The sequence below is a fragment of the Rhea pennata genome, chromosome 2 (genome assembly GCF_028389875.1).
Source record: "Rhea pennata isolate bPtePen1 chromosome 2, bPtePen1.pri, whole genome shotgun sequence".
NCBI lineage: Eukaryota > Metazoa > Chordata > Aves > Rheiformes > Rheidae > Rhea > Rhea pennata.
In genome coordinates this window covers 50,721,804-50,746,829 of record NC_084664.1, presented here as the reverse complement: position 1 = coordinate 50,746,829, position 25,026 = coordinate 50,721,804, and the positions used below count along the sequence as shown (strand labels likewise).

General features: G+C 37.6%; 1 protein-coding gene across 4 annotated transcripts in view; it reads right to left on the bottom strand.

Annotated features, from left to right (window-relative positions):
• FBXL2 (F-box and leucine rich repeat protein 2) overlaps window positions 1-22,544 on the bottom strand; it is a 61,932-nt gene extending 39,388 nt beyond the window's left edge. For all 4 annotated transcript variants that reach the window (XR_009957613.1, XR_009957614.1, XM_062569477.1 and 1 more), the window contains exons 1-2: window positions 22,476-22,544; window positions 9,367-9,428 (exon numbers count right to left, since the gene is read on the bottom strand). Coding sequence is in view for 2 of the 4 variants with exons in the window: in XM_062569477.1 (XP_062425461.1) it covers window positions 9,367-9,428; window positions 22,476-22,478 (65 nt within the window). In the remaining 2 variants the exon portion in view is untranslated. The remainder of the gene's footprint in view (window positions 1-9,366; window positions 9,429-22,475) is intronic.
• Window positions 22,545-25,026: the final 2,482 nt, after the last annotated feature.

The window sequence follows — 25,026 nt, the reverse complement described above, 5'->3', positions numbered from 1 at the left end:
TCCTAAAGTGACATATTCAATACATAAAAAGGAACTGCAATAATCTGTGTTATGTAGAACGTTTCTCCCCTCACTTATTCCCCCATTTCAATAAAGACCCTACTGAAGTACTAAGCATCACATTTGTAACTGTAAGCAAGCAGTATGTACAAACACTACAGTAAAAACACGCAGGCTAGAAAAGTTACAGATAAATAGAATAATTAATAGTTCTAATAAGTAGAGAATAAAATTCTGAATGCAAAATTTTTTATCTATATGGATAAATTAACAACACTAGAGCAAGTACTGAATGTTATCTTCTTTTTCTTCTAACCTTCAGCAACTTTGTGGTTAGGGACCTGTTCCATCAGCAGATTCCAGTAACATCCCATTCAATAATACCTGTCTTGGAAATCTAAATGGTGAGGCATATTAAAAACTGAACTAGTTGAATGATTTTGAAGTAAAATAAATTATTTGTTTTAGGTTCACTTCTGTAAGGTTTTGTCTTCAGTAGCACACTATCATAAAACGCAGACAAGCATTGGTTTCTACACAAACTACCTATCAGTCAGATCATCTAATTCTTGACCTTTCAGCTCAATTGTTAAAACAAATCTCTTTTTACTAGTTTGAGCTACTTATGAACTAAAGCACTTAAACTAAACGCTGCCTTGGTGTGACAATCCAAAGCTTTCCACAATCATTTCTTAACTACTCAGGCTATGATGCCTTTCTCAGTATATCTAAGCAGTCAATCTTTCAATAACAAATATGGCATCAAAATCCCACTTATTCGCAAGCCAAACCTCCTTTTCTTTTGCCAAGATAATTATTTGCTACACAATACTGACATAAATATTAACACAAAAGAAAAGGCTGTCTACGGGATGCCTAGCTAATCTGTCTTCAGCTGAAACAGAAGTCAGCTTTTTCTACACATATTTCAGCTCTGCTGGATTCATTTTATAGGTATGACATCAGATTTTTTTTTATGGCCTATACATGACATTACTCACAAGACAAGCAGATCATATCACTCTTCTAAAAAATATATATATACCTATTTGTAAAGCATGACCATATGCAGGACAACTGCAACACGTACAGTAACTAATGCTTTTAGCATATGAAGTAAATCCCCAATGATAAATTCAAGAATAGTTCAGTTCAATTTTTCAGCAGATACACAGAACACAGCAACCAGATTATGCGGTAATTCTCTGTACCGGATCAATTATAAAGGTAATGAATATAACTATATTATGCAAATCATAGGGTACCTTTAGTCTGAAAACGAAATACAGAAGATAGAACAGGAAGGCATTTCTGTTTCATCTTTAATTTATATTTACGATATTATGGATGGGTAATGCAACTTAGAAGTTCGTATTTAACTCAACTTCTAAAAGGTTACAAAAAAACCCTCAAACACAAAGCATGTAAGTGTTCAGGAAAAGCTCAAATCATGAAATAAATCTTACCTAATGTTTCCCAAAGGTCAGTTATATACTAGAATCAATTTTAACATCCTCACTTAGCCCTGTTTCACTGAAAACAGTTGGAGACCTAACAATTTAGAGCAATCACCTCTAGTTTTTCTAGTTCACCCAACAGCAAGACAAGAATCTCAAGGGAAAAAACATAACAATTGTTACTGGAAAAGATTAAATAATATTTAATATCATTAAGTCCCTGGTAATACTAGTTGGGAATTTTACTGTGGTTCTTCCAAAAGGGAAGGCAAAATCAGAATGTCACAGAATTCTTTCTGTGCTGGGAGTTTCTGGGAGTTTTTTCTTTTTCTTTTGTTTTTTATAAAAGTCTTTTTCCCCTTTCCATGACAATATTCATTAAAGGTTGACTACTACTTTCAAATCAAATACCAAGCAAGTCCTGTGCTGGAAGTGAAGCTGTAAAGGACTGGTAATTCAAAAGGGAAGAAACCTAAGTTAAGTTTCTAAAAACCTAAACTTATTAAAAAAAAAAAAAAAAAAAAAAAGCATGCAAGAGCAAACCCACACATTATCATGCCTTCCTAATGAATTCTTAAATTGGAATATTTGTAGAGAAAGAGGATCCAGATTTATCAGCTTAAAAGTTCCATGTGCTGTCCAGTCTAATAATTTGTGTGTCATATAAGCAATTGTGTTCTGTAATTTCTACAATCCTGCATGCTGCAGCTCATATAACTCTTTACATTTCAAATGCAAGATTTTTGTTGAAGTTTTAGCTACAGACTCTCTTATCTAGAACAGAGATTTTTTTTTTTCTTTGGGAGGAATAACCTCATGGACTCAAACAGGCTGAAAAAGCAGTTTTGCAGCAAAGGACCTGGGGGTTCTGGTGGACAACAAGTTGGACATGAGTCAGCAATGTGCCCCTGCAGCAAAGAATGCCAGTGGTGTCCCTGGGCTGCATTAGAGGGACAGCACTGGCACCCCTTCAGCTCAGCACTGGTGAGGGTACACTTGGGACTGGGTCCAGTGCTGGGCTCCCCAGTACCAGAAAGACATCGACATACTGGAGCAAAGAGCAACAAAGATGATTAAGGTATTGAAGCATTTGCCCTATTACGAGTGACAGAGAGAGTGAGGATTGTTTAGCCTCAGAAGAGAAGGCTAGGGAGGTGGCTGCAAATTTTATCAATGTGTAATAACGGGAGGTAGTAAAGAAGGTGAAGCTAGACTTCTCAGTGGTACCCAACGACAGGGTGAGAGGCAAAGAGCACCAACTGAAATACAGGAAATTCCACTTTTTATTTTTACATATACATATTTATGTATACACACACACATTGATACATTTACATATACATATTTTTATATATATTATTTTAACAATAAGGGCCATCAAACACTGGAACAAGTTGCACAGAGAGGTTGTGGAGCCTTCATCCTTAGAGACAGTCAAAACTCAAACGGACAAGGTCCCGAGCAACCTCCCCTAACTGACTGTGTTTTAGCAGGTGACTAGATGATCTCCAGAAATCTCTTCCAGGATCAGCTATTCTACAATTTTATGTACATAGAATTACAAATTTGGTGACATAAAGCAGTTAGCTTAATGATTACTTCAGAGAGGTTTAATTCGCAGTCCATAGTCCCAATCCAACTTCCTGGCCATTTCAACTATTCCACTGTCTACCTCTTCCCATTAAAGAGAGGAGTACATTATTTGGGCAAAACCAGCCCAAATCATCAAATATACCCACCCTGCACACTAGTGGCTTGGCACAGATGTGGAAAATTACATGATGCTCTGGTGGTATGCAGCCTAGGGATGCTTCAGAAACTGTGATCTCTGCAGCTATAAAAGTCAGAGAAACCTTGTTTAGTCATTGCATAGGTTTGGTAGACTTGATCCAACTTGTAGGCCCTGCTGCTGCCCTGGAAGATGACCTCAAACAAAACATTTCTCCTCCTGATGCCTGTTTCTGCACCAGTAAGATATACATAAGCAAGCTCACTTCCACTGTAAAGTACCTCAGGAGTTTCACACAGGAAAAATACACACTATAAATGTCTGGGATTGTTATTTAAACTCTCTAGAGCCAATATTTAACAAAATGAAAATAATGGGGGTTTTTTTGGTATGGAGAGGTACTAAGGTAAGAATATTCTTTTAAACTGCCTCTATGTTTTGATGGCACTTTTGATGTGGGAGACTAGGAAGAACAACATTCTCTTCCTTACCCCCTCCCTCCCAGAATAGCTCCAAATAAACAGCCTGATTTCTTTATATCACAAAGACTTCTGAACACTTGGCTTTAATAATTTGTTAAACAAGAGACTGACTTTAAATGAGGCTCCTGTTTCAAAGCGAATAAAGCTCTAAATGCAATTAGGCCTTGATCAGTTAAAGTACAGACTCTAAAGAGAAGTTTAATAGCACATAAAAGAAACAAAACAAGTGGCAATATATGAATCTGAGAGTTCTGCAAGCCATTGTTACATCCCTTTTAGCTGTTACTCATGCTTCAAATGTTTGTTATTTACTTTGTTTGTCCCAGTATGATTAAGCCCTTGTCACAAACATCTTGTTACTGAGAGATGATACTGGTAATTAAATCAGGTAATGCTGAAGTACTCCATTTAATTAAGAAGATCCCAATTGTTTGAGGAGAGACATTAAAGAGTATTTCTGTATTTCTTTTTAACAAATCCTAAATTATTTTCAGCACCTCAACAGAAATACCTATTTCTTCTGCATGAACAGTGTGCAATAGTACTAGTGTGCAATTTTCTACTTATGTTCTTATAGTCTCCCACTCACACATATTTTTTAAAGGAATATATGAAAAACCTCTGCCCAAAACATTCAGATTTAAGCTTAGTCTTGCACTTGGGAACAAAACCAAATCACTAAACCATACTGAATATAGGATGGCAGCTACCCTTCCCAGTTTCAAAAGGTCAAACTTAATTGGTAACAATATAATTATCTGCAGATGTTTAGAACTTCATACAAAGATTTCAGAAAATGTGTAGAAGGAACAAACTGATGAGATAAAGAACTGAAAAAACCCAAATTTACGTTTGGAACTGATCTAAAATTGGCAAGAATTTCAGTAAGCAGACAAACAATACATGCATTTTGAAGGAAAAAACCTATTTTTATCTCAAATATGACGATCAATTATGCTACCTTATTTTCCTCACTTCAGCTGATTTGGATAATTAAACAGGGCAACATTTTGACCTGAGTACCAAAGACTGCTGTTTAGTGTTTGACAATCTCAGGAAAACTTTGAAGTCTCATACTGCGCACACAATCTTTTTAATTTTGATATCGAGCAGGTTTTGCATCTCTTTGACAAACTTCTCTGTAGGACTTCAAGCAATTGCAAGTGTAGCTAAATTGATACAACTGTATCTTCTGTATTTCTACAGACTGTGAACCTTATTAATTGTTCAGAAGCTGCTTATGAAGGTAAAACTTGCTCCCTTTAAGTATGTATACACAAATACGGTTTCTGCAAAGGGAAGTCTAATAGTGCCTTGTGCAAGTAACTTTCATAAAGCAAAACAAGCTCTCCTACTCAGGATGCCAGAAAAACATTGATGCAAGGAATTAGTGCAGAGCAGCTACAGCACTGCAAGATCACACTGACTTCTCTCTACGGAAAAATCCTCTAGAGAAAGATAATAAGAATATATTGGTTAGCTAGAAGGATGGAACCTGACATTGACAGGAAGCAAGTAAGAATAATAGGACTGATAACAGCATAACATCAAATCTAGATCCATTCCTGTGGCGTTGCCGACATACTTCCAGCGGTCTTCAGCTCCAGGGATGTGATCAGAAACCCAACAAAGCAAGTGATTAGAATGAACCACATGGACAAGATAAAGCTTCTAAAAAGTGATTAAATGTTTTAATCTTTATCGAAGGAAATAGCACTGACAACTTAATCATAATTCTTTAGGACTATATATGATTTATTAGCTCTTTTAGAGAATCTGGCAATTTAGTTAATTAAAAAAATTAAGAGTAGCTCTTCTTGAAGGCTGTGACATCTTACCATAAAAGTCACTACTGTTAAAACTGCAGTAGTCCATCTCAAACTTTAATTCTGATCCTTTTGTAATAGATAAAAGATTTATTAGCTTTATAGTCCAATGCAAATCTGCAACTAATGCACTACATAATCAAACGACGCTTTTCCATAAATACACAGACCAAAAAAAGTAAAGCTACAACTGTCTGAAGACATTGCTCAAACTACAAGTTGTAAAATACCTCTATGGCATTCTTACTAAAACATTATACAATTGAGCATTCATTCAACTTTTCACTAGTCATAATACATAACAGTAAAGGGTCTAGTGGTCTTAGCACGACAGCAGCCAAAAGGAGTGGTCATCTTTCTTTTGCCTTGAACAATGCTACAAAACAATCAAAAGTTTTAGAAGAATCTATTTTCTTCAGAGAAAAAAATGGATCCCAATATGACAAATAAAAATTAACACCCATTAACCATAAAAGCTATAAATGAACGGCCTCCCTTTTTCCACTCAAACTATTCTCCAACCTACTTCAAATCATGACAGGTCTATCCAAACTAGTGTGTGTTTTAGGTTTTTTTTTAAAAAAAAAAAAAAATCTTCTTCCTTTGCCCAATTATCTGGTCTCCTTAAGAAGGAACAAGTGATCTCTTTGGTTTGGTACTTCCAAATGAACTTTTCCTCATCTGAGAGGCTGACGGTTTCAGTCGTTTACTCAGAAGTGCAGTAGACAGTCTGAAGAAATATGGAAGAACCATGAGGAGCTTGTAATCTAATTTTAGATGTTAGATAAATAATATTAATTGGGGAATAAGGTGATGAGAAAGGATAAGGACAGCAGTATAAGACCAGACATGTTTAACTTCAGAGCATACAACTATAACAATAAACAAGCAAGTTTTAAAAAGGAGCAGTATTTCCAAAGTTTGCTATCAGAAATAGGCTTCTTAATCCTAATGAGAAAAACTGGACAGCTTGTTATAGTCAAACTATGTAAATTTAAATATTTGATGCAAATAAGTACAAGACTGATTCTTGCCATAAATGATTTTGTGTTTACATTCAATTTCCAGATATTTGTAACAACATGGTATTAGGCACTCTTGTTCCATGTATCAAATTTAAACTTTAAAGAAAAAGCTATAGTGGTTTCCAAGGATATTCATATGTATCTCATAAGAAGGAAACAAAGTAAGTGCATTTGATATTTTAAACAGCATGTACTATTTAGTTCCTGCCCTGTGAGAAAAAGTGTTCCCACGGCAACAGATTTATTCTTTTTAATTAAAGTATAGACTACATAGTTAACATAGCAAAAATAATTAGGATATTAATTATACTCAGCACAGCAGCACTGAATCTCTTTTGGCATAATAATACCATAAGATAATTTTAAACCATGTTGTAGCACAAGCACAAACTGTGTTTTAGGTTTTAAAAGACATGCATGCTCAGGGTTACAAAAGCATTTATGGTCAGAGTGTAAATCACAAATTCTCACTGATAATCCTTTAGATATCCACTTTGCACCCCTAAATTTCCCCAGGCACTTTAGCGCTCTGCAAGATTAGAGCCTAGAACTATGCCCCATTATTACACTTCCTCTTACATGCTCAATCTCTAGCCATCTGAATTTGGCTTTGCTGTAGAGCAATTTCAGCAGAAAGTTTACAGAACGTCTTTCCTATTTATCTCCTTCTGCTTCATTCCAAAGCCCTGTTATTACCCTGAGGATCAGCACAATACTGTGAATGCTGGGAAAATGCAACCTTTATTTCTCTCTGGCTGTGGGCAGAAGATCGCCAAGTCTCATCATACAGCATGAGATTACCCCATTAATGAGTATGTACTGTCATATCCACCTTCTCCAGAAACATTATAAATGAAAAAGAATTAGCCTGTCAACTGTATCTGAGGAAGCAGGCCCCAAATCTCCATCCTGAGCAGTACCTAAGTAGAGATATGGTAGGACTTCAGGTCACCTCTTATTTTCCGTCTTCCGTAGAGCCGAGCTCAGCCTACCTTTACTGAGAGAGCAAACTGCCTCAAGTCACTTTCTCAGATCCCCAGCTCTTCTGGCTGCAGCAACAATGTTACTTTGGTTGGTCACTGTGACATCCCAAGAGAGGACATACACGTGTAAAAAACAGAAAATTGCCTCAATCAGTTCTGTATATGGTTGGCCTGGGCTATTTTATTGTTTTGTTCCAGCATTAGGCAGCTCTTAAAACTAAGAAAAAGACTTCTCCATATACTGCCACAATAGCTACTCTAGAGGCAGTGTCTTGCTGTACCACGCCCTCAATAGCTCAAATCCAAGCAGAGACCATATATCCTACAAAGCTATTTTGGAAGAAATTGTCCTGAATATAAGAGCTCACAGCTAAGTCACTATTATTCTCCATCTACTTGCACATACTTTTTTTCCCTGTGGAGTTCTTCTAAACAGCCTGTATAGTAGAGTATGATGAAATAAACATACTGTTCAATGAAAGAAACAAGCCACTCCCCTATACTTTTTAAATAATCGGCACACCAAATGTGGTGTTGGAATTCCCATTCAAGAAGCAGGCACCTAGAAGTCAGATTTAGCCATTCTCTTAGTAAATGTCATTATTTTATAGATGCTATTCATATATAACTAGCACATATACAAAAATTTAGGAATTTATGATCTATATGATGTTCTAAACAGCTCTAGAAATCTAATTTATAACATTTTCATGACATGGAGTGAATATTTCTTAACAAAAATTAAAATATAAAATTCAAACCCTTTAACAATCGACCTTAATCACCACGACAGCAGTGTTATAGCACTGACACTAGAAGAAGTCATAACATTTTACGAACGCTTTCTTCAGATGCAAAATAGCAAAACACTCACTTCAGACATTCTCCCTTTCACATCAGACATGAAGAAATGATATGCTAGCTAACAGCTAAACAGCTCTTCACTATGTGAAGAAAAATTATGAGCTCAGTTTTAACAACACCATCATTAAAAACTGTAACTGCAGCAACCTGTGCGAACATATTTTTTTGCATGACGAATGGGCTGTAATAGAAACTATGGGTACCTACGGAAGATACACTGTGCTAGTTCAGTTTTAGGTCTGAAGACAAGAGGTTACATACAGTCGAGCAGTATTCCCATGTTAAGGCAGTTTACGTTTTGCTTAAAGTCAGCTTTCAACAATCAACAGGATGAGAATATGAAGACATCCATCAGTGTTTTAACCATAGGCTAAGCTTCTTGATCTTGCATTTCAGCTAACTCATGCACAAATAATCTACTGACACTCCACCAAGCTGGTGAGACTGCTGGCTAGCTGAATGACTATAGTAAGGAAAACCCTCCATTGCTTCTAACCTGTGTAATACAGACTGACAGTAACAGGTAGTTTTTTTCAGTGTAGTGACTTTTCAAAAGCTTTTAAGTTTTATTCATATTTTATTTTGTTAAAGCAGAGCTCATAACAAGAAGATTGCGAATATGCATTATGGGGTATTACATTACAGAAAGGATAATAAGCTATTCAGATAGACACAACTTTGCATGATGTGGAGAACAGTTTAGTTGAGTATTCTATACACCAAAGTTTCCTGGACATCTTATTTCAACGCTTTTTCTGGTATGTGAGAAAGATTATTATTAAAACACATCTTCCACAGTATAGTACAATTTCAACACATTAAAACAAATCAAGGCTAACCAGAAGAAAACATATTCAAGAATTCCAGGAATAAAACCAGTATGTTTCTATTTATTACAAGACAGATTTAAGAAAGAATGAGCAGTACTTTATGCTCTGTAAATCCCACAATCAATATATGATCCTTAGATTTTAATTTCTTCATCCATTATGTAGATTACCTTAACAGAAGTTCTTTGGGTAATTTTTTGTTAATAAGGGCTTCATCATTATTTGAGAAAACCTGGAAACAGAAGAAAAAAAAATCATTTAAAAGCACAGATATCTCAACAAACAGTTCAATATACCAAGAAAACCAGCTTTTAGAGAGTCTTTTCAGCTTTTCTTTAGGTGTTTAATTCTTTTTCATTACTAGTAATGCCTACTTTTTAATAGGTTATTTAGTAATCTTATAAGGTGATTCCAATACGCACAACAGCCATACCCATACATACACCTGCTTTTTCCTAATGCTAAGATTCAACTGCACAATATTTTTGGAGCAACTTTATATTCAGTAATCAAACAATCAGAAGCCATGCTTATATGCTTTAAAGAAGTATTTTATGTAGCAGTGAGAATTCTAGTAAAAGCAAGATACACATGCATATACTAGTTTCACAGTTCGAAAACTGTTCCATTACAGAAAACAGAAATGGGGTATTTTCCAGTTACTCAGATTCTTTCACTGCCTACAGCATAAACTGATTGCCCAAGATACATGAAGATGGATTAGCAATAACAGTCTAAAGATTTAAAGAATTTACTGTCACAGATACAACAATAGTATGACAGTGACTACTATAAAAGCAAAAGAAGCACCTCAATGAATGCTACAAGAAAAACAGAAAATGCCTCACCTAATATTTCATGTTACTAACATATCTCCCAAGAAGGAGAAAGTAGAGAGAATAAAATAAAATACCCAGGGAAAAAAAAAGAAAATACTAAAATGATACAAGAAAAGCATGAGGGAAGTGGAAAAAAAAAAAAAAACTTGGTCAACAGCTAAATAGAAATATTAAAGAAAGAAGATATTGACCAGATCTATGATTTATTGCAAATATTTAGGTTTGAGAAATTCTGCAAGAACAACACAATAAATAAAAGAGCAGGTGAATTACAATTTAAGGAACTATGGCACAGACTGAAAAAAGTCAAAAATCACCGAGCAATCATTTCTCTTCTAAGGGAGGAAGGCCCTTATGTAATCCATTTTCTGCATTATCAGGGACAAAAGCTAAGAGGAGGAATCTAGAAGTTTTCTGAAGACTAAAAGATAAATACAACTCTCATACAAAACAGAAATGCAAAAAACAATGAGAGATTTTTTGCTGCTCTTGAGTAAGTCTACATACTTGGTATCTGACCCAAGCATCAGGATATCTTCTCTTTCCTCCCATGAGCACATACCACATACTTGGTAACTATTTGCTTTGCTTTTTGGTAGAAAAGAAGCTCAGCAGGAGGTGGTTCTGGAAAAAATGTGCGTTAAGCAAAGAAGGAAAAAAGCTGAATATAGTTTTGGCTCTGTCTTCATAGAACACTAGAAATAGAAGAAAGTACATGTGAGGGAATTTTCAAAATATCTCCCTGAAAAATTATTATAAGATCAGAAATCCTTCTTAGATTAGAATTTCCTTCTGGCTACTGTGAAGAAACCAGTCTTTCTTCCAGTTTGTACAACACCGATCTCAGGTCTAACATACAATACTGCTTCTTAATTTTGACATAACAGCAAAAGCCACTTTTTGTACCTGCTAACTCTGTACACACAAACAGGCTAACTGCATATCTAAGAACATTAAACTTCCTGTTTTCTGTCCTATTGAAAGTTGATAGTTTTATCAAGCTTCCCTTTTCTGCAACTGGAGCAGCACAAATATTCATGGATTAGTGACTGTAGAGATCCAAAGCTTAAAACACATATGCATATCTAAATAGGAAGATTCTGGTTCCTCTAAAAGAGATACATTCTTGGGCTTTACTTACAGAGTAGTTCCACATGCCTGACCACAAGTTCAGCTTTGCACTAGTTCTGCTTTGCATCCAATATCTGTTGTTGGTGGCATTTTTCAGCTGTCACACTCAAACAGACTGCATACATCAGCACTGGTTTCAGAACTAGTTGATTGTTTCAGAGCTTGGAAACCGATAAACTTATGGATTATCTGTACATATGCCATTTTAATACTATATGCTACTCTCAACTTGGTAGCCTATAGGATAAAAACAATAATATATATTGGAATATCTTTGAGAAGAACAATCAAAACCAAAGTCTACTTGTGTTTAATGCAGCACTCAATCACAAAAAGCAGAAATATACGCCACCCTGATAGAACTTAAATCACTAAATGGTGGGGAAGGAAAAAAAAAATCTTCTGCATTATTGAGAAAAAGAAACTCACAAAGAAATAAAGCTACTTGCATAAGTGCACGCGAAGTCTGCGGTAAAAGTGACAAGTGATGGCAGATCTCATTAACTCCAGTCATGTTACGTCTTTCAAGTAAACAGTCCTGTCTGTTAGATCTTTGATTGATTTTTGTCACATGACTTCCACTAGGTGTTTTCTATTTCTATTTTATCTACTATTTCATAATAGATAACCATAACTTTAAAAAAAATCATTTAAGTAATGGTTCATCAGCTAATATAAATAACATTCTCATAAACTTGTCAAATATGGTTTATTTTTTCTCCAGTTACAGATAGAGCTGACAATGACATGCCCCTAAAATACCTATGTACAATAATATAATGAAATATCAATTTAAAATACTATGGACATAGAAAGAATATTTCTTTCTTTGGTTTTTTGCAGTTGACAGTAAGTTTCACTGAGTTAATGACAAGGCATTCACTCTCTCAAACTCCAGAAAAGTGTGCTTTTGACTGCAACAAGAACACTGAAACACAATAGACAGATTTTTTCACAGGGAAAAGGATGAGATTGAAAATATGTAATGGAATGTTATTCTGAAACCAGCTCTAACATTCCTGTAACTGTAAACAGGGATACAGAAAATCTCAACATTAAGAGAGAGAAAGAGAGAGAGAGAAGAAATTGTAATGATGCTCTACCAAAGTTTGTTTTCCAAAAATAATTGCTTATTAGTTGCAAAATAATTGCACTTACACTGTTCAAGAACAAGACTGCTATGTTCCTTAACTGACCTCTACCTGCAGTATCTTTAGTGTATTTTTTCTAGATTAGTTATGAGCTTCAATTGAACATTTCCTTAAAAAAGGCCTTTCATATGTTTTCACCAGTCAGTATCTGCAACTTAATTTTTTTTGTTGCATGTTCTCACAGTGTAAGGACAGTAACTTTATCTATTATGTACATCTGTCAAATCTAAAACTAAGACAAATAATCTCACCTTTTGCTTCCACTTCCACATTATTAGCCATACTATCATTAGTCCTGGACTATAACTTCCTGTTACACCACAATCAGCCTGCCACCATTAAAACTGGGAATGTATTCTCTTTTGGTCTAACAGTTTGTGACAAATCTCTTATTTGAGCCAGAAACACTGAGCTAAAGAATCTTTTAATTGTTGGAGTTACAGCTATGAGACTTTGTATCCAATACATCAAGGAACTGTAACATGGTCAAAAAAGTTCATTTTTCTATATAAAAAAACAAAGGGATTTTCACCCTGGCTTAATTGTGCTGATTTGAAAGACTCACAAATTCCTGTTAACTAACATTTTCAGCATCAAAATAAGGTTATATATACTAAATTTTATTGACAGCCTTAAACATTGTTTTCAAAAGGTGAGGTTTTCACTGTCCTTCAGTCCTCTAATAAAGAGGACTATATCCTTTACACATGAAACAGTTACGCTAGCAGATTAGCCATTAATGCTTAGTTCCACAGAGATATGTAGGTGTCCAGTTTCCACTAAAATCAAGAGTGGATGAGAGGGCTGCCAACTTCTCAAATAAAAATTATTAAAATTAGTTTTTCAGAAATAATTTTGCTTAAGCAAATCCATGCATTTCCCTTCTCCTTGTATTGACACAGCATGCTTCCTACTTAAATTTCTAGGTATTTCTATATGTAGAACAAGTCTTACAGGTTTTTACACTGAATACTGTTCTTGCCAGTAACTTATGCAGTAATAGGCATTATAAGAACTAGATATTTTAAATGAAAATCCTGACAAAATAAAGTTAAAGTTTAAGCAGTTTCCCGATGTGCAGATTTTTGTCACTAAATACAAAACCTACCAGCTGGTTGCACATCTTTCCTAAGTGGAAAGGCTTAATTGTTGCCTATGGAATTTCACTTTTGCTGTGCTACTCAAATTGCTTATTGCTATAGTGAAAATAAAGTGAGTATATCAACTTTGCCACCAGAGTTATTCATGAACACACTAAAATAACAGCATGCTAAAAAAACTCTATATTCAACTACAGCAAAAAAATATTATTATTACAAATAATAAAAAGGAAAAAGGGAGGAGGAAAAAGGAAAACAATCTTTCTTTAGTATAAATTAAAGATTATCTTGTATGTTATACTACAAGGTGCTTCCTAACAGTTAGGAGAATCACTGCTAGCTGGCACTTCCTCTATAAATGAACAATTAATACAGTACGCTTAGGCAAACAAGCAGAATCATTTAACGCTATGCAAGTAGCAAAGTCTAGCAAAATCTGCTAGCTGTATCTAGGCAACAAGAAGAGTGTTAGACAAGAGAATGGATAATGTGCGCTGCTAACAGAATTGAAATAAGCGATATCAAAGACACAACAGCTGATAGCACAAGATTGTTATCTGAACCTACAGTAAAGCTTTCTGTATAACCAATAAAATTATGGAACTCAAAACTAAACCTCAAAATGCAATCTCATTAAAAACCAAGCCCACCTATAGCACAAAGACCACCTAATTCCAGTGACACTGCTGCCACAGATACTGAAGTCAGAGGGTGGCAGAGTCTTTTACTCCCACACACAGACATTATCTGCCCTCCAGGCTGCCAGCTTTACACTCCAGCTCCTCACTGCACCCTCTCCAGCTTTGATTTTGCACAGATTAAAATCTCAGCCATTCTACCCTGCCACGGCAGCTAACCACTTCCATGGCTGGATATCCTCTACCAGAGCCCAGTGCATTGTCTTCAGTAGGCAGTAAGCTTCCTTTTTACTGCTGAGATAGCTACTGCATCTTTTACGCTGATCTTTCTAAAGGATCTTGTCTCCTCCAGCACTGCCTGAAGCTGACCGATCAAAAGCAACTGACACCTCATACCAAAAGTCTTTTGTTCTTAATATATCAGTCTTCTTAAAATGCTAAGTCTCAGCTTCAGAGAACAATATCCAACACACTTGCAGACATATCTGTTTTTCCATAATGCCTTGCACTGACCTAAGGCTGCCTACCAGGCCATATTGCCTTTAAAGTTTCCCCAGAGCTAGCACTGGCCCATATAACAAAATTTGCCAAGCAGAACCAGCTGGCTACACCATCTACCTTGCTGTTTAGTTTTCTTCCCTTCCAAAAAAAAACCATCATTCTTGTTTTGCCAGCACTGGTACTCAGACCACATCATTTACATCATTTTACTGGAGGGTATTTGCCTGGCTCTGCAAAACTCTGTCCTCAGATTGAGGTCATTCATGAACGCCTTAGCGTTAACCCCTTGGCTGCACAGCTTCACCTCGAGGCCTTCGGCCACTCCAACTCATCTGTCTCTTAACACAGAGCAGTAGGAGTTTACAGGTTACCCCTCGTGTCTTGAACACACTGGTCAATTCTTAGCTGACAAAACATCACCCTTTCCTGTGCATTTTTCAGAAGGGTTATCACCTTCTGAGAACAACAGAATTGAAAATCACCAACCTAACCTTTTTAAGAGCTGCTCGACTATTCCAAACAATCAAGTGGCTAAGGCCTAACAGGTGAGCTTTACTTGTTACTTGCACTGACACAACACTGTTAGCTGCTTGTTGTAAGACTTATCCTGTGTTCCAGCAAATCATTAAAGAGAAAACAATCCTCTGATTTAATCCTACATTCTGCTGTCTTACCAGCACTATTATTTAAATTGCAATGACAGAGACTTATTTGAACTTTTATTTTATTATAAATTCTGATACAAACCAAAGAAGTACGAAACAGCCTTACAGAAAAAGCTTTTTGAATTTTTCAGCAGTACTGTCTTAACCTTTCAGGAAATACAGACTGACCTCAGGGAACTTGAGTCTAATATTTATAACACTCAAATTAACTTGCTGAAAACTATAAAGAAATGTACTTAATTATTTGCAGGCCTAGAATTCAGTTGAAGGGTAGCATTTCATCAATGCCCACTATCGTCTAACTGACATGTGATAGCCTGCATGACATAAGACATTAGACTCAATCCAATATCTAACCAACTGAAACAGGTATTACACTACTATTTGAAAAAAATTTTTTTTGCAAGTGCTGCTCCCCTTGATGTTACTAGTCTTCAGTCTCTTGTAGTCAGAGATGGGAGCTACATGGAAGACCACTCTAACATTAAATAATCACTCCATGCAGCTTATGATCCACCTAGTCCATCCTTTGTTTTTTTAAAACATCTTAATCTAACCAGTACTAAAGATGGTACAGGAACACTAAAGAACGTATGGAGGGGGGAAAAAAAAATCTTTAACTAATCTCTGATGACTAGATACCGGGTGAAGCTCAGAAGACTGTTTAAACAGTTAGGAATTTGGAAAAAGTTAATTGTAACACAATTTTCTTTAAACATATATAAGAAGCCAGATTAAAAAATAGATATGGTAAGATCTAATCCTCATCACTTGCTGAAGGGAAGCTCTACTCCTTGGACATATACTCCCTGCTAAGACTTCAACTGGTAGAGGGTTATTTTATTTTGTATTTTAGACATTTTAACAACTGAGTATTTCCTTCTTCAGGTATTTGTCCTTTACTCTTATTTCTTTTCTCTCTCTCTCTCTCTCTCTTTTAAGATTATGCATTGCAAAATAAAAAGAGTACATGATGAAGCATTTATACATTATTCCTAGAAAATAAAGCATTCAACCGAAGTAATGTGAAGATTTGACTGTTGAAGTGGTACACAAGAAAACTTGTATCATCTACTTTGCAGGCCCAAAGAACAACAGACCTGTGGTAGAAGACTAAAAGCTGATGGATAAAGTAGCTGTCAACTTTAGCCCATCGCAAAGCTAAATTATGCATCTTCCAGATACTGTGTCTTATTTATTTCAGCAGGTAAATAACAAATCCTTCCTCAAATGCAAAACAGAGACTAAAACACAATTTGCAAAAGTGCAAGTTTGAAATACTTGGAAAAGATACTTCCCTTTGATTACTTAAGTAACTTTGTGACTCAAAGCAGAAATACTGCAATGGACTGTAAGGCAGCTTCCACCACAATGTCATTCATAGAATAGAGGAAAGCAGGTGTTCATTCACCTTAGCGATGAACTGACATTTGTTTGGGAATATCAGAAGTGGTATGCATTATTAGGGCTGCTCAGTTTTAGCCATCCAGATTTAATCCTCATCACAGATCTGTAAGAGCCATTTCAAAACTCCTGCTCTGAACCATCACTTCTGTCTATAGTTGTTCTTACCACAAAATATATGGCCAGTTTTATTCCCAGTCTCCAAAATTATTATACAAACTAACATACTGCTGGCATGAGGATAAAGAGGACAAACACTCACACAGCATGCAAATGCAAATTCTCCTGCAGATCCATTTCTCCAGGAATTTACATTATTCTGATTTGGGCTACTCTAGTCCTCCCTCCAACCACACAATCCCACATCCATAAGGACAATTCCTTTTCTTACAGTATTGCTTAAGCAGTAATTGAAATTATATCTTAAGTCCTGATGCATGGTTGAAACTGAATACCTTCTAAGCATCTTTGTTTCTGAGGCAAATAAATAACTAAATAAATAAAAAATAAAAAGAAAAACTAAAAAAAAGAAAGTTTTTTCCCACCCAAACACAACTGCTCTTCAAAATCATATTTGAGATGTAAAAGGTGTTCATTACCAAAATGACTCCACTGCTTCTATGAAGCCCTTTCCAAGATGTGCTTGATCTGCATTACAAACACTACATCAGAACAAATGTCTGTCTTATTACTGAGAATGTGAAGTCTTAAGTATTATGAACAGCCAACCTTCTCTGCCAGGCAACCTCCTCAAAGCAGGAACCAAAAAAAAAGATGACAAGATCTGTGTTGCACTGCACAAGCCATGTATGCACTGTATAATTAATAAAAACTTTCACTTACGAGAGATTAAATTAGGTACCTCTTCAGGATTACAAGTAGCAATTATGACTTACTTCAAAGGAAATAGCATCATAGCACCATTTCAAAAACATGTTTTTTAAACTGTTCCAAGAAAGGTAAGAAATTGAGATTTAGAGGAGAAGATGGACATCCATTTAACTGTTGACATTTGCAAAAATTCATACTTCCTGCATTCACTGCAGGAGTAAACTATCCTTGACACTCTTGTCTAAGAAGATCATTTTCAGAACTATAAACACCATCAAATATTATGCCTCTTTATATTTATATAATAACTACACAATATTAACTCATGATATCAAAACGCCTTTCCTCGGTGAAGCTTTGACCTCAATTCTAACCTCTGGAGAGAGAGGAACTTGACACACTGGTACAGTTTCATATTTATGCAGATTTGATGATGTCTTATCTCCTTATTGACTTAAATTTTCAGAACACTGGCTAACAAGTTGAACAGTAATCAACTCCAGTGAGAACAGTTTACTATTCTCTTCTGGCTGAAGGAGAATACAGAAAAACACTGTGACAGAAAAAGAGTATACCATGAGGTGTAGTCAATATTTTAATAGAAGGGACTTCATACCCACTTTTAGACACTTTCTTGTGGGCTACACAGCAACAGCTTGAGGTTTTAAGCAATCATAAATGTGCATACTCAAAGATGCACATTTCCAGGTTCAATCCCTCCTCTAGCATAAACACAGTGATTCCTCCAAGGCAAAGATGACAACCCAGAGGTAATCACTCTAGACATTGACTCTGGCAGATTGTCTCCACTGGGCCATCCTTGTATTTTAAAGAGTGTAACTACTGTTTCATTTCATTATCTCTTTGTACCTAACAGAAATGATCGTGGTCCTTTTAAATGCTTAACTCCGTAATGCATTTTTGCCTGGTTTTCATGAAGTAGGGGAAGGGAGAACACTGGAGCCTGCAAAAATAAGCCTCTTTCAGATTCTATACCTTCTTTTTTTCCAGCAGGTAAATAACAAATCCTTCCTCAAATGCAAAACACAAAAAGCAATTTGCAAAAGTGTAAGTTTAAATATCTGGAAAAAATATTTCCCTTTGACTACCCATGTAACTTTGTGACTCAAAGCAGAAATACTGCAGTGGACTCTAAAGTAGCTTCCATCACAATGTCATTCATAGGGACTGCATATTCAAATTAAAAATTGTCTCATCATAAAAACGATCAATTTGGTTCATGCTCCCTTGTAAAACCACACTATATACACATTCTCAAACATTCACAGCATGATGAATATCAGTCAGAGAGTAAAGTTTGATTTTCATAAACTATCAATAAAATCCTTCAAGCTTACAAATGAGAAAGTTTGACAATTAGATACAAGTAATTTCTTAACCCTGAAAAATAAGCACGGATTTGACACAGAAAATACCAGTGCACATTGCGAATTCTAGGTCCATCGTTACACACCTTTAATGCCTTGCACTTATCTTTTTCCATTTTAGCATCAGGTACAGGCTTCTCCTTGCATTGTTAACAATAAATTTGGTTTATTTAAGATTCTGGGATAAAGGAGTAGATCAAAAAAGCATTACAAACAAATATCTACTACTAAAAAACCCAAAGTTCTTAACAGAAATGATTTGGATAGCATATTAACACTCAGGTAACACAAAGCTGAATTCTACCTAATTTTGAGGAGTTGGAAGAAAGCCTTGCTGCAGCAGTTCTCTTAAACACAAGATACTGGCTTTTACCACACAGACAGCAATTTAGGTAGATTTCTAGTGCAATGACTTATGGCAGCTTCAATTTTACGGTACTCTAGCAAGTTGCAGCAAAAAGCAGAGTTTTGTCATTTAGAAGTTATTCTGTGTTTGCATTCTTCCTTCTCTGAATCTTCACAATTAGAATATCTAATGTTAAAGTTAAAAGTTCAAGTGGGAAAGCTGATTTGCAACAGCTCAGAAGACTGGACTCCAACCTTATTATATTCAAATGAAGTCACTCAAAATACCTACCTCAAATATTATCAGAAATTGTAACAGTTATAGCATTGTGCTAAAACAAAAAAAGAAAAATGGAGATATCCATGAAGTATATGAATAACCTTCCTAAACAGGTTATAATAAAGAATGCAAATGAATGTTGTGGCTATTGTCTGAACTAACTATGGTTTGAGCTGTGAGGGAGAAACTTTGATACCACAATTTCGTATGTACTTGTCATACTTAGCATATCTGGATTGTGTGCACTTCTGATTCAGTAAAAATAATGCCAGAATTACTATACAAGTTGATAACAATTTACATCAAATTAATATAGTTATTCTGATTTCTAATCGACAAAACAGCTGAAATACTGTTAATGTGTAGCCTTCTGCTGATCAACATTGCCACAGTGCCAAGATTAGTACTATTTTTCTAACTTAAAAATAGTTGCTATGCTTCAATGGAAACATGACTTCTATTTATTTATTTTTATTTTAGACTTTCCACATCTATTACCCTCATGTTATCTCCAATTTTAACTGAGATCACTAAATCCTTCAGTCTTTTTCTGTCAAAATAAGCTAGCAATAAGCTAATCATTCTTCTGATTTGTAGGAACAACGTAGGAATAAGCTATATTCTATATTATAGAGTCTGATGTTAATTGGCAAAAATTTATTCCTTCTTCATCTTTCCTTCATTTTAAACTATGCAGCCATGAAGAAAAAAGAGGGGGAGAACAACCTCAACAGGACTAATCCTGTAACAGAGAATGATTCAAATATAAGCACTCATTGAGTAAAGCTTCTGAAACATACCAAAAAAATTTTTATCCTTTTCTTATCATCTGTCAAGTGCAACTATGGAGCTGCTCAATATCATAATCTTAATATGCACTACAGTGAGTTTTATTTGGTATAACTTATGATATTTTACCTGTGCAGTTACTGCAACTACTCAGTTATTTGCAAATTCTATGCCTTCTGAATTTAGTTTGCTAAAGATACCTAATGAAAAATGTCAAAATGGACCACAAAGGAAAACTTTATACCTGGTTCAGAAGTTCATTAAATGGAAGACATATAAAACTGTCTATAAAACTTTTTGTTCATTGTTGGTCAGTCTGTAATTTTTCCTAAGTTTATAATACAAGATAAATCCATATTAGACTCTAAGATGTCTCATATCACAGAAGTTACAATAGGAAGTGTGATGGAATACTGGTGTAAAGTAAGACATGTAGTACTGGTGAGGTAGTTATGGTATGACTTACCACCACCAGCAGCAGCCACAGTCACTGATGTTTACTCTTCCTTGTAACAGCAAAGATTTCCAAAACAAAACTTTGGCAAACCAAATCCATTGACCTCCAAAACATGACAGTATGCAGAAGTGTATTTCAGGTCTGCACAATCTAGAATTTTATTTCATCTCACATTTTAGTTTTCAAGGTTTTGTTAGCTTCAAAACACATAAGCTAGATCAGGAAAGAACAGAAGGCAAAGAGCCAGAGAAGAAAGGGAAATAGCATGAACAAGCCTTTATGCAAAGGAAAAAGAAAGAAAATTACTAGGAATAAAGATTCAGCATGAACCTAGGACAACATCATAGACATGCGCACACATCTTCCTCCGCTCCGTAAGATTTGGCACTTACTTTTTCCACGTATGAAGAGTTACACATAGCTGACAACCATTACACGCAAATGTACACATGCACACATATATACATACACAAGTGATCTTTTGCCTTAAAACACAGTGCATTTACTCACATAACAAAAGCTGGCAACTCTGCCTTCTTTCTGTATAAACTATTGCTGTGAAGCAAGGAAGCATCAGATACTTGTAACTGAAAACAGGGATCATTCCAACACCCTTTCCAAATATGCCATGTCTGTCCCTACGCACTGCCCCTCACATACCTTATTGTCTCCCTTTCACTTGACGCGTGCGCATGCTGTCTCACCTCCTCACACACTTCCCACGTACACAGTGCACACACTTCCTCCTGCACTGCACCCTCAGCACACACACATGCCACAACATACCCTCTACACATACAGATGCAATACACCTCATGCCTACCACATATTGGACGACATCGTATAACATGTGCATACAGATCCAGCCATCACAGCTACGTACACTTACATAGAGTGGCAACAGCCACTCTATGCGCACACACACACAAAACGTCATATTTATCTGCTATGTACATATAACAGCATAGATAATCCTTGCCACACCCATAGCACACAGATCTATAAAAATATCCACAGATTACAGAATAGAATAGAATAACGACAGTTAGTCAACACGTCCAGTGTTCACTGCATGCACATACACACACGGCCGTATACAGCCGTAACCACACGCACAGGATGCCATGTCACATCCCTGCACACCCCCCACCGACAGCACAAATACACCCGAGCGCGCACACGCACACACTGACACCCGCAACCGTCGCCCTCGTGCCGCGCACCTGGCGCCTGCTGCGCGGCCCCAGCGCAGGTCACACCTCGCTCCCTGCGCCAGCCCGTAAACAGCGCCGCGCCACGCCACTCCGCGGCGCCCGTGGGTCCCACCGCCGTGCCCTACCTCTGCCCCACGCACCGACACGCTGTACGTTACATGTGGGGCGCGGGGACACCCCCCGCCCTACCCCATCGGCTCCGTGCACGCACGTGCACACAGTGCCTCCCCCTCGGGTTATGTAAGGGGACACCCCCCCCCCCCGCCACCCCTCACCTCCCCCTGTGCTACTGGGGGTGGGGGGGGGGGGCACAGCACGGCCCCCCCCGGCGCGGCACCCACACCTGCCCGTACGTTATACACCAACGTTACGCGTGCCCCCTTCCCCCCCACCCCGGTGCCTGCGCCACGCCCGCCCAACGGTCACTGCCGCCGCCGCTCCCCGCCCTGGGCCCCGAGCCGCCGGGCCGGGCCAGCCCCGTAACAGGCGGCGGCGGCAGCCGGGGGTGGAGGGGGGCGGCCGGGCCGGGCGGCGCCGCTCGCTCACCATGGCAGAGGCGCCGCGGCGAGGCCGGTTGTCGTGGCGACGCGGAGCCCCGAAGAAGGCGCCAGGTGCAACGCCCGCCCGCCCGCGCGAGCGCGCGCGCGCACCCCCGCCGCCGCCGCCGCCGCCGCCGGAGCTGGGGCGGGGCGGGGCGGGCTCACGTGACCGGCGCCGCCCCTGCGCGCTGCGGCCGCCCCGCCCCGCCCCAGGTGGGACCGTGACATGGCGGCCGGGGGGCGGGGGGCGCTGCCTGGGCGGTGGCGGCGGCCCAACGTCCCAGGTGGTAACCGGGGGCGGGGGGCTGAGGCCTGGCTGCGCTTTCCCTCGAGACGCACGTTGGGATCTTAAATTGCCACGGCACCGTCCACGAAAGCGTGTGTGTCGGGGAGCCGGGCGCTGCTGCTGCTGGCAAGAGCGCGGCTCGCTTCTGCGAACGCTCCGTGTGTGAAACCACTCTCAAAGCCAAATATAATATTGTTAGTAGCGTGCTTACAGGTTACATCTGTTCAGCACGTACAAAATAGATGGGAAAAACTGAGGGGGAAAAACCCTATCTCAGCAGGTATTGTTTTCCGTTGACTCAGTCCTCCAGACTTCAAGAAACAAAGGTGACCGTGGAAGAATAACACGAGTTTGTTATTAGGAATGGGTTGCATTCATTCCTTTAAGGCCAACATTCTGGTTTGATTAAAGAAGAACTTTCTTACAAAAGTGTCGTTTCTCAAAACCCACGAGGAAATAGTTGGTGTGTGCACATAGCATTTGTTGGCACATCGAATCCGCTATCTTACGCTCCGGATTCTGGAGAATGACCTGGTTCATACAGCAGATCTGGTTTGTATAGATGGGAAGAAAGCCTCAGAAATGTGGAATATGCATAAACAATTCAGACGTTTTCGGCTGAATTGCAGAGGGCCTAGACTAAATTCTACTGGTTCACATTAAAAAAATTACAATTATGATATGCAATCTTCTTTTTTTCCTTTGTTTATTGAATGTGGATTTCTGGACTTCAATATAATAAAGATAGTGGTAGATTTTTCTATCACTACAATAAAAAATTGATTTAGGAAGCCAGAATCAATTAGAGTTACAGCTACTGGAGAATGATATTTTGCAAAAAAAGGTGACATTGAAAATAATAACTGTAGTTTTGGTGAAGAGGAGTTCAGAATAATTAGCCCAATGAAAATCTGTCTGAGCAAGGAAGGCAACGTGAGAGGCAGACATGGTGGGGACTGTCCATGAATTAACATGAACTCTCATTTAATCTAAAAATGTGGGAAGTAGTGGAAAAATACTTTTTTATATATGTAAAAAAAAAAAAAAAGTAGGAAAGCTCCTTTTTCTCCTCTCCTTCCCTACCTTGGAAAGATAAGACATCTATGTATTTGCTTAGAATAGGAGAAAATCAAATCTAGATCTCTGAATCTAGACCAGCTAATGATGATACAGCACTGCACTACCAAGAATACTCTTTTCCCTTTTTGTCTGTATTTCAGTATGACTTGAAAACTCAATCCAACAAAAACTTGCTCGAAATTATCTTTTAGATGGGCTTCAGTTTTGATAAATGCATTGTTAGTTGTGGAAATGAGACTTCAGAAATGTATGTACAGAAGTGAATATGTCTTGGTATGCCTTCTATTCATTCTAGTACCTATCTGTGGAAAGTCTACCACAAATGTATACACATTTGAAGTATTAAGAGAATATATGTTTAGTGCCTCATTTTCAACTGATACAAATAAGTATTGTCTGATGAAGAATGTTTCACCCCCAAATTCCCAACTAGCTCTGATTTTAGCATTCTTTTAATGTTATTAAGTTTTTAGATAATGTCTTTACACTGCCCATTTTAGAATGAATGGTTAAATGTTACTAAAGAAGTCAGCTGCAGAGCTACATTCAACAGCTTCACCTTTTCTCTTGACTGAAGTCTGAGGTTCCTCCTATGTCTTCTAAACGTGTTGAATGCTGACCAAATTCACTTACTTTTTTTTTTTTTTTTTTTTTTGCCAAATCTAAATAAAAAGGAATGAAAAATACTTTAAGTAGCTGTCAGAGAAAATGAAAAAGCACCATGTATGAGAAGGGTGCGTTAAAATGTAGAAGGACTTGAGGGCTTAAAGAAAAGGGGGCTAGTTCTGGAGGTCTTTGCTCTTGCTCTACAGCAACTTCAGGGCCTCTGGGTGGTACCATTGCTGGGCAAACTGCTGTTAGGTCCTCTGCACAAGAGAGACTTTCGGATTACAGAAAGCCATTGCAGAGGATTTTGGGTGCAGAAAGAAACTGGCCTTGCAGTGAGCTTTCTCTTCAATGATTCTTTGATCTCTGGACTCTGTTGTGCCTAGAAGTGGATAGGTGTTCTCAGCCAGCCAGTGGGCATGTGCTTATAAATCTACATATTTTTTTTCACCTAGGTATTTGCCTAGCTAGCTGAAGGAATCTGGTTTAAAACACACTAGTGATTAAAACTTCCCTTCCCTTTTCCCCATTCTTCCCTCCTTCCCCCCGTGTGAGTCAAATGAAAATACATCCCAGAAAGTGGACA